We start from the raw sequence: 10,997 nt of genomic DNA on the forward strand, positions 1-10,997 counted from the left end.
AGGATTGTTGTTCTTTCTTCTTTCAGGAATGAAGTGTCAGGAAGATGTAGAGGCCAAACAGGCCCCTGCAGAGCAGCTGAGTGACAGCACCAGCTGCAGAGGGTGCTGGAGCAATGCAAGACCTGAGGGTTCTCACATTTGGGAAGGTTATGCCATCTCCCTTTCCCACATCTGAAGTGACAGGAATAACAGCGAGAGCTCCATTGGGAAAACAGGGTCCAAGCAGTGCAAAGTGATGTGCAGGAATTGAGTCATGCCCTACAGATAGATGTCTGCTCAGACCTCATGGGGATTCCAGAATGGGAGCCTAAAGCTATTCCTGGCTGAAGTGAATACTAGAGTAATGGACAATCCTCCCTGCCCTTCTGTGCCCCCAAGTATATGTGCAAGGACATAAACATTTGCATAATTAGCTAGATCATTTTGTAGACTGAAAGTAGGACTGAAAAACAACAGACCTAGGCTTGAATTCATACAAACCCCTAATAACCTGTGCGACTGAAGTGAGTGTGTGTTATACATATGACAACACACACAGAGAACGTGAATGAAATGCTTTGCTTTGGCAAAAAGTTCTAGACTCTGACTCAGATTCTGCCAGTGCCCAGAACATTTGCAGCATTTATAAATTCATTATAACCTGGCCTGTCAGAAAGAGCAGTCTGGGGGTTTTTCCTCCTGCCAGTGAGTAGGAAATATGTTTTAATGTTTACTCTCTAAATACAACACAGCAACAGATTTAAGTACTTAGGAGAGTTCTTCCTAGGACATAAATTAGGTATCAGATACTTAGTCTTTTGCAAGAAAGTCAAGATTCACATGATAGAACAGAATTTGATGTTCTCATTCAGAAAGATCTGGACTAAATCCAATTGATTTCTTGGAAAAGGCCAAGCTCTAAGAACCAAAAGATATATCTGGATAAACACACCTTTTCCTTTTTTTTTGCCCGATTCCTTGAAATGTTACTATTCTGAATTATACAAATAGAAGTATCATTTAAGCCCCTGTGAAAAATGAAGGCTCCGTGTCCATCTGCTAATGTCTGTATCTATGAGAGAACACAAAACCCCACACAAATGGTAGGAAAAGGGAAAGAGGTGCACACAACATATAGCAAGGCCTAAGGGAATAAGTACTTGAAATGATTGCAAGCAGATTCTGGAAAACAAGCACATATAACTTGTCCTGAAAAACACAGAGAACAACTTTGAAAGAAGTTGCAGTAACCCTAGCATAGCAGGGTGTTGGGCATTCCCAGCTGCCACACTTCTGTGAAAAAGGGATTGAGAACAGATTCCCTGTTAATGTCTTTTCAACTGTGATAGCTCTAGGGTCTAAGAATCTGCTTCCTGTTAGGAAAAACTGTAAAACTTTCAACAAAAGATGAAAAACATGTCTTCCATTGGCATAAAAGCAGGAGATTTCCTTGCAGGAAGGAGTGGCATATTGAAAATTCCCTGGAAAGTACAACACAGAAAGAACAACTGCCACTGGCAGCAAACTCCAACTTTCAGCAAATACATGTGTTACAAAGCTAACAAAAAAACCAAACAAAAATCATTCAAAACATTGCATGTGTGCACAAGCCAGGTTTAATACTTTTTTAAACTTAGGATTGGGCCTTAAATTATATATAATCAGTGAAGTCCTTTCTTACTTTTATTTCCCACTTTAGTTCTTGAAATTTGGCATCTGTTAAATCCTGTGTAAGGGCTTTTTCCAAATCCAAGACTTGGGGAATTTTGTTAACAGTGCAATAAAAATAACTTCATAGTGTTACAGGGAAACATTAAAGCCTTTTTTGTGTGCTGCTCTTTCCCTTTTTAAAAAAATACAGACATTGTTTCTTTAAAAGACTCCATCTGCAAATCCCATTAGATGTGCATATAAGGTTTCAGATGATTAATAGTTGCCTGCTTTGCTTCGGTTGGAGGGACTGAGTGTATGTACGTTAACCCCTCCCTCCCCTCTCTCACATTTCACTTCACAAACTTGTCACTCTCTCCCCAGCACAGTATTTAAAAAGTGTTTCACTCATGTCCAGCACTTCACAAGGAAGCAAGCTTCAGGCCTTGGGAAGCAATTCAGGGCAATCACTGCATAGATCTGGTTACTGTTTTCCAGTTGGAACAATGAAGACGCTTAGAAGAGTTCCCAAAGTAACAAATCTGCAACAGCATAAAACCCACAAACAAACTGTTGTTTAGGGAGGAAATCTATTCCGTAAAATTTGGAAGATTTCCCCTCTGCTCCTCTTCTGATTTTGAAGCCTGAGCTATAACCAGTCACGAACACTGGAGTGTGGACAGGATTGGAAGCAAATGGATCCCACCAGCAGCAGCTGCATGCGCAGTCCACAACCTTCTGCCCCACTTTGGGGGTGCCTGCGGAGCACCCATGCGGATGTCACTACAGCTTCAGGGCTTAACCACTACTCACCAGCACCATTCTCCTTCCATCAAAAATCAGATTTTGCTACTTACTCTGATTTCTCAACCTCCTGCCTGGTGACTGCTCCCCATAGCTTCCCACGTGAGGAACGGGCATTTGTGGAGCAGCACCCCTCTTTCCAACACTCTGACTGGCATTTTGCACCAGCTGAGGCCAGAAGACGACTAAATCCAGGACTGGCCTTGGGTTCTGGGGAGTCAGAAGGCAGCAGCCCAAATCTAGTGAGTGCGGCAGTGGGTATGAATGAAGATGGTGAGGTACCAGTAAATACTACAAATGAGACTGAGAAAAAGTCATCCAAAAGAAAAAAGGAAAACTCAGGTAGGTGATATGAAATCAGGGTTGGGGGATAGTACAGGCTATAGAATGATAGCACCTGTAAGCTTAGGAATTAAGAAATAAAGCTGATGAGGAAAATATTTTGTAATTCTTGACCGGGGAAACTTACACAATAACAACACTGAAACTAAATGGCTTATTCTTTGATGACTTCTGGTGCTTGTATTTCACTCCTGCAGATCTTGTTTACTGAACCAGGCATTTTACTCACCAGCACAATGCACATTCGCTGTAACTAAACAGGAATCACATGGCATGTATACACTGAGCTGAAAGTCCTAGGATGTGGAGTTATATATTGCACACCTGCCATTTGTCCAAGCATAAGAGAATGGCAGTCAAAGAGCAAAGATCCCTCATCTTGAGCTGCCTGTGCTAGTTGGAAATGTTATACTAGGATTTTGACATCTCAGTTTATGGTAAGAAGTACAAGATGCAAAGTCTCACTTTAGATATAAATTCTGTTTGGCCTCACTAAATATCAAATGTTTTTACCTCAAAGCAGGAGGTACTAACAGTTTGCCCATCATTACAATGTCCAGCAATGCAGAAAACGTAGAGAGTTTTCATTGCCATCCTAGCTAGCAAAACACATTCTTTCTACAGCGCAATATTCAATAATTTCATAGTTATATAACCTCTGATTTGCTGCTGTCTCAAATCCAGGTATGTGAAATATGCATAAAATTGTTTTCTCCTAAGGAAGCTGTTAAAAATTAAGATGCTTATATGCATTCATTTGCTATAGTATTCATTTACAAGCTACAGTGTCCTTTTTCCCAGGAATATTTTCCCTGGGGAATATTTTCCAGTATCCCCATTTTACAGGTAGAGAACACAGCAATAAAAATATTTATTTGGGTTTAGGTTTTACAGGTCGGCCACAGAAGAGCCACCTCTAATTCTACTTTCCTTTCTCCATTTTGCAATTTAAACAACCTTGTATTTGTGCTCTCTCTGTCACACAATTAGTCCTAATCTCTGTTCTCTTCCAATATGAATAGGCTGTCAGGGAACACATAAAATAACTAAATATTCCAAACCTCTTCATGCCCAGAATCTAGTTTACTCCCCTCAGTCATCTAGAAACCCAGCTTTGTAGAATTTAAGTTGATTTCTATTGAAAAAGCATGTTTGGGGCAAAATTTTCCCAAAAACCCAACTGCAAAGAAGTTTAAAAAAAAAAAATTTAAAAGTCAACAATGCTTTTATTAAAACATTTGCTAGTCATAGGTAAACAGCAGATTTCAGTATACTCGGATGAGAGGGATATCCTTATTCTTAAAGAGACTGATTCCAAAGCACATCATCTTGTTTTAAGTAGAAGACAATTGTTCCTTCTATTCTCCATTACCAGCACCCTTGACATTTTCTTTTCATATTTGCTGCTGTCCCATATACTTTTCCTTATAGGACAGCTGTAAGCAATGACATCACTGAAAGGTATGGTGTTTCCTACCTTCTAGCAACTGTTGCTGTCTGTACAAGTTGTTACTCTAGCGAATGCAGAGTAATGAAAACATCCCAAAGGGGATTCCATGGCTTTTAATTTCACTCCCTTCTTTGATTACCAGACAGCAGATAGAATTCTTTGATATCCCTCCTGCAAGCTGTTCCTTCCTTCCGTCCCCAGACAAAGTAAAACAAATAAGGGGAAAGTCTATGAACAATTTTATTGTGATTTCCTTCACTTTTACAGCAGTTCCAAAAATGCAGCTGGACATATCCCATACTGATTGTTTATTCTAAGTGGAATGTAAGTCTTTTCTCTCCTCTTGAGAATTTTCCTTGACTTCTTTAGAAAAAATCTAGGTACCCAGAGCCTTGTCTTCAGAGGCTGGGCTAGAAAAGAAAAATATATTGAAATCACTTGAAGACAAAACCTACAAAATAAACTATTTTCTTTTAGTTGTTGCCTTATCCACCCCAATTTAACCTGAACTGCAATATAGATACAGCATTACCATGATTTGTACTAGTGCATGCAAAAACCTTTGGTTCTTGTGAAGACCCTAGTTGTTACAAGATATATGATGAAGATCTTGGAATACAGCTCTTTGCAGAGCATTCTGAGAAAAGTCCAAAATAAGCATACTTCTCAGACAAATAAGCAGAACGGTGTACAAATAATAAAAAAGCTTGTCAATCTTTAAAACTTTCTTTGAAGCACGGCTATATTAAGAACATTTAAAGAATGGCTTTGTTGTGGCAATAACAACAGTGGCATCTACTACACGTACTCATGGATAAACATGCACACACCCTTCCCTCCCCTCCCTCTACAGACTTGAGTTATTTAGATGCCATATTCAGTCTTGACTTCACAGGCTCACCAAATGACCTGAAGATAGAAGTTAACCTAGTGTTAGCTTTCACAGCTGCCTCTGCTGTCCATCCACAAGCCACAGCCATTAACATTTTCAAATAAAGTTTTAATAAAGTTTCTGTCTGGCCTGTCCTAAATTGTACTTGCATTATTCTGCACTCAAAGTCCCCAGATGTCCAACAATAGTAACATAATATGTAATAGAACTCAGACAGCTTTATTTTATGTGAATGAAACAATACAGAATGTTAGTGAGGTTGCAGTATAAATGAGAATGCGCTAACAGCGCGTAATGACTCCCTTAACAACGTTAGACATACAATAATGTCCTTGACTGAAGAATTCTGGAAAACTTTGTATTAAAATGTGTAGAACTGATCTGAATTCCCACCTGCCAACCTTTCTTAGTCTTGCCACTGACTGTAAGGAGGATTTTCTAAGCTTGCGATTCCTATTTACAGTCATGGGGGCATAAAAAGCAGTAGGTAAGAGTAGATAGCACCAGATAACCTGAGAAGGACTGAAAAGCAAAGTACAGGCAAGTCCCTGATCAGTTTAAAGTGGTCTGGGTGCAGAACATCATGTGTCATAGCCCTCAATTGAGCATTATTCCATGAGGTGCCCAGTGAAGTTACTTCTGGATACTTTATCATCAGCTGCCAAATGAATCCTCTATTTATGAGGTCACTTTACTTGGCCAATGTTCCTGATAGCTTTCAGAATTTTATGTTCCATAACAGCAAAAGCTATCAGTGTCTTACTACTTGATTTCACCGCTTAGAATATATATGTCCCCAAAGTCTTTAGTACGGGGGGAAAAAGTAACATTGTTCAGATGCTTCGTGTTTTTATTTTACTTTCTTCTACTGAGGGAAAAATCGCAGACCTTGACAGTAGTTTGCAGAATAACAAACACCAGGTGCATTGATCTGGGCTGTGGATCACCACAAACTTCTAACAAGCAGGTAGAATCCTCCACGTACAGGCGTTAGTGACCTCCGTACTTCTGTGCATAAGCTGCTCTCTGAGCAATAAAGTACCCTCTGTGGTGCCAAAAATCCTGTATCTGCACAGTGCAGAGTCCTTATGCCTTCCTCCAAAGCATTGTTTACTGGCTATTGTCAGTAGACCAGTTCAACCCAGTGAGGCAGAGTGAGTACTACTTCATGAGACCAGATTCTGATTCAGTTTGCTTTGTGCTTACAATCAGCATAAGCCGACTTCTGTTGACCTGCTCCAAATGCTGAATTTGGCCCATTGTTTTGCAGGGAACAGGTTGCCACTTCATACACACATGTATGTATTAGTGTCTGACACTGTTTTGGAAATTTTACAGCATAGGAACATGTACTATTTGGGTTCCTATACATATTTTGCTGCAGCCCTGGGGAAAGGCAGCTGTTCAGTTCAACAACACAATTAAACAGGTTGGGATCCTGGAAGTGTACTTGCTTCATGGTAGAGACACAGATCTTTCTGTGCTTCCTAAGCAGCAGGTTTTTTTTTTTTTTTTTAAACTGGCAGTACAGTAGGAAAATTTTTCCAAGCTGATTTGTCCTTGCACACAACATTTGCCATTTTCCACATTCTGTTGTCAAAACTCCAAAGCAACTAGGCCCAATTTCCTCTTTTGGAATATCACAAAACCATACGTCTCTTTACAACACCATGTGGCACACAGCCTGGATGACAGGATCCAAGCTGCACATTCTGCTCTGTTCCCAGAAATACTTCGCTATTTAAAATTATTCACATTGCTTTTTGGAGATGAAGACTGGCAAAACCGCCCCTTAGAAAGGAAGTCCTTCGCACAGGGCTAAGTGGTGAGCTCAGATGTATATTCAGTTGCATTAGCTATTTTTATCCCAGGTTAATTTGACAAAGGTGGCTTTAGTTCCTGCAGTGTGGTATTGGCATTGGAGAGCTGCTTCACCCCTCCACATGTTTGCTAGGGGAGCAGAGACCCAGGGGGAAGCCCTTGACACCAAGGCTCCCAGAAGCTGGTGGCAAAGTTCCCAGCAGGGGATCCACAATTCAAATCCCGCTTCCCCACCACTCTCTCAAAAGTCACATTTGTTAGCCTTTGGGAAACATGTAATGGTGTGTTTGTTCGATAAGAGATGAGAATGAAAGGGATTGTACAACTATGGGCAAAAGCATGGGGAAAAACTTCTGATGTTTTGTTTTCGTACTTTCCCCAACTTTATTTGGGGATTTTTGAAGTATAAGTAGCAAAACCAATGTTGATGCAAACAAGACTAATTTCCTTGAAATAGAGAGCAGTACAGCTGCAGCATGTGATACACTGGTCCCTGTGCACATACCACTAATGGAAGCTATGTTTGATTTCTCTATTTCTGATGGACAGAGCTAAGATTAGATCAATCATGAAGCCTACAGCCACACTTGACAGATTTTTCCAGTTTTATTACTTTGGCAACCAAAGGGACATCTAGAAGATGATGCTGCATGTTGAGCTCATTGCTACCACTTTGTACGTCATTTCTATGTAGAAATATTATGCGCTAGGACACACGGAACTTCATTGCACACTAGTTACACATAAAAATTAAGTAATTAATCCTCAACATAACAAAAAACCTACTAAGATCTTCAGTTCAGGGAATCTAGCCCACCACAGGAGCAAGAAGGGAGAAAGAGTCAAGGAACTTGTAAAACTGACTCTGAAATATTGGCAGTTTGGGCTTTGCTCACTGAAACAAGGGCATTTTTCCTTGCATTGCTTGGAGATTCTTCACAACTCTTCACCAATTTTAAGAACACAGGAGAAAAAAATAAAATAAAAGAAATAAACAAAAAGAGAAAAGATTGCCACAATCTCAGGCAAAGTCAATTTGTGTTTGCTTTTTAGCGTAATTGGTGCAGCATCCCTTTGGGCTATGGCTTGAAATTTGGCTTTGAAATATGACTCTTGACCACATTGCAGCCAAGTGCACAAATAGCAAAAAAGTTTTTTCAGGGCAGCACAGTGACAAGGATGATACTGAGGCCAATCATGCACCCAGATAAAACATCTCCTTGTAGTTTTCATCTAGCAAGGATTAGAAGAAGCTCAAAGTCTGGAGTATCGTGTGCCAATTCAAAGAACAGTGGTTCTCTGTTATTGCTTGTTTTATCATGTTCCTACATACACACACAATATTTCCAGGGTACATGCTAGCTTAGGGTACTTACTATGCGACTTTACCTTACGCCCTGCATCAGAGGTCATCCCCATGCACTCATAACATGTAACACACCATATACACAAAGTGCTAGCTTTGCTGCCCTTTGCTTGGTAGATCAGAGGAAACTGAGAGTATGTATATAAGGAATGAAAGTAAAGATGTGGGGAAGGAAACTATTTTGATGCAATGATAGCAAGGAATAAGAACTTCCTTCCCATAGCTGCTCATTTCAGACCTTGCAGACCCAGGCCTGTGCTTCTGCAGTTTTGACAATACACCCCTTTCTGACTCTGAGCTGTCCCACCTTTGTCCTCTTGAACCCAAGACTGACAACACTGATAAGTCATGCTGAGCTTGAGGGGGCATGACAAACTTCTTAAAACTTCCACTGAGCACTTCAATTAGTAGTTTATATCAAACCTCTGCAATACACACGTTCACACAGAACAATGTAACTGCAAATTACACAATATGTGTGCTTGCCTCTTAGAAAAGCAGAACTCAAGCAACAAGGCAGAAACAAGCAGCAAATCACGGAAGGAAAGGACAGCTTTCACAAAGGAGCAGTTACGGGAGCTGGAAGCTGAATTTGCCCACCATAACTACCTGACGAGGCTCAGGAGATACGAGATAGCTGTGAACCTGGATCTCACCGAGAGACAAGTACTTCCTGAAACTCTGCCTCCCCAAGCTTCTTCTTCCTCCCCCACAACTTCTCCCTAAAGCTAAAAACCAGATATGTTACTCGAGGGTGTACTTTTGCAATGGCACAGAGGTATTTTAATACAAAGCCTCCACATTCTTTTAAAACACATTTGTTAAAAATTTCTGTAAGTAGCTAGTAAATGTAATTATATGTATCTAAACTAAAGACACATTTGGGAATAATTGATATCTACTGAGCTGTTTCCCACGACTCATTGGTACATACTGATATGTCAAGGCTTACAGATGGAATATGGATATCACCTTAGACTGCAATTACCAGGAAATTATTAGAATGATATGTTTGATACATGCATTCTTCCTGGGTCAGGTAGTATTTTGAGGTCATAAGGAAAGATAAAAATGCCGAGTTTCATGGAAAGAGATATTTCTGTTCTCTCATTGTGATCACAGTCAGGGTTTCCTTAACAAAGCTTAGTGGACAATAGAGGAATTGCTCAATTAAGTGAAGCAAATTACAATTCCTGAAGCATTAGATCGGATGGACTGGATGTTAGCACACATTAGATGCACTGTGCCCGTTGGATTGACATGCTTAGTTAACATAAAGACAGATTCTAGGCAAAGCACTTGTAGTACATTTGTGGGTCTCAGAGAAACATCTGCCTGGAACAGTTTAGAAAGAATTGTTCCTGCCTCTGTTAGAGAGATGGATTACTTAAACTTGTGAGGTTCCTTTCACCTTTTCTTCTAGAATTCCACAAAACATCAGTCTATTGATACACACATAGGTCTGCTTATACAGCTCAGATTGAGGCAATAAGTAATTATTTCCTTTTTATCACTCAGGTCAAAGTATGGTTTCAAAACAGAAGGATGAAGTGGAAGCGTGTTAAAGGCGGGCAACCAGCGTCCCCACATGAACATGACATGGAAGATGTGGACTCTGCTGCCTCCCCCAGCTCTGACTAGTCCTTGCAGCAATGGGAGAGCAGCATGGAGAAAGTAATTGATCAGAAAGTGGATGCAACGCTGCTCTGGGTCAGCTACAGCATGAGATCATCTTGCTTGCAAAACCTGTAGCCCTGAGTCTCTAAAAGGTGTATGATGCTTTAGGTTACAGAGGCAATTAAAGAACACAGGGAGAAAAAGCCAAAGGAGGGCATGATTTTGATATTTGTCTGAAAGAATTTAACTCTCTCTGGAATTGTCTTACTACCACAGACGTGTCTTCAGAATAAACTAAACAAACACTGAATATAAACCAGGAGTAATGTTGTCTAGGCTCTCAAACACTCAGAAAATACAGGTTGTCAGTTAGCAAGAAAGGGTTCAGCAAGTGATAATGCAACTGTATTCTCATCCAACCTTTCCCTGGTCACAGCTATTCATTCTGCATTTGGACTTGACAAGGTACATCTTCCTTGTACCTTACTTTAAGAGAAATAAATACTTGGATAATCACTGAATTTTCTTGCAGTATGAATTGAACATCTGTATGGCTAGGCAGTAAGATTACAAAACAAAAATCTGAGACCAAAACTATATACACAAAATTCTGCTTACCAGTTTCAGAAGAGGTAGCTTTCACATTGACAGTCTTAGAGGACAGGTGCCTTGTTGATGGCAGCAATTTGCAGAGTCAGATGTCTTCCAAGCTTACTGTACATCCTGAAATTAAATTGCTAGATCTCAATTACAAATATTTTTTCAAAGCAGTCATTACCAAATGTCACAGCAGGTACAGCAGAGATTATGCCCTCAACTCAATAGCTATCACTATTTTGTTTTCAACACTTAAATCTATTTAACTAAAGAAAAGCTACTGTTTAGTGCTGCATTTCTTTTGGATTTATGGAATCTCTCTGGAAACCCATGGTTTACTTTGTAAATTCAGGATTGTCAAGAGAAGCAGAAAACAATGTTATTTGGAGAGATTTAACTGAGTTTACTGTCTACAAATTCTCATTTTGATTTTCATTGGAGACAAAACTTTCCTCCAGCTATAAACATATGTATATTTA

The 10,997-nt window shown here is 39.9% G+C and overlaps 1 protein-coding gene across 1 annotated transcript; it reads left to right on the forward strand.

Moving 5' to 3' along the window:
* The first annotated feature begins 2,324 nt into the window (after positions 1–2,324).
* Positions 2,325–9,945, forward strand: MEOX1 (mesenchyme homeobox 1). The gene is made up of 3 exons (XM_009817263.1): positions 2,325–2,775; positions 8,798–8,970; positions 9,823–9,945. Exons 1-3 carry the CDS (start codon positions 2,325–2,327, stop codon positions 9,943–9,945), a joined length of 747 nt encoding a protein of 248 aa, XP_009815565.1.
* The last annotated feature ends 1,052 nt before the right edge of the window (positions 9,946–10,997 follow it).

This window comes from Gavia stellata, chromosome 28, assembly GCF_030936135.1.
Source record: "Gavia stellata isolate bGavSte3 chromosome 28, bGavSte3.hap2, whole genome shotgun sequence".
Lineage (NCBI taxonomy): Eukaryota > Metazoa > Chordata > Aves > Gaviiformes > Gaviidae > Gavia > Gavia stellata.

Excerpts from the sequence above, each read along its gene's own strand:
- MEOX1 (XM_009817263.1), top strand. The coding sequence starts at position 2,325 with ATGGATCCCACCAGCAGCAGCTGCATGCGCAGTCCACAACCTTCTGCC. Across the intron at positions 2,776-8,797 it reads AAGAAAAAAGGAAAACTCAG|AAAAGCAGAACTCAAGCAAC; the intron begins GTAGGTGATATG and ends CTTGCCTCTTAG. Across the intron at positions 8,971-9,822 it reads TGGATCTCACCGAGAGACAA|GTCAAAGTATGGTTTCAAAA; the intron begins GTACTTCCTGAA and ends TTTATCACTCAG.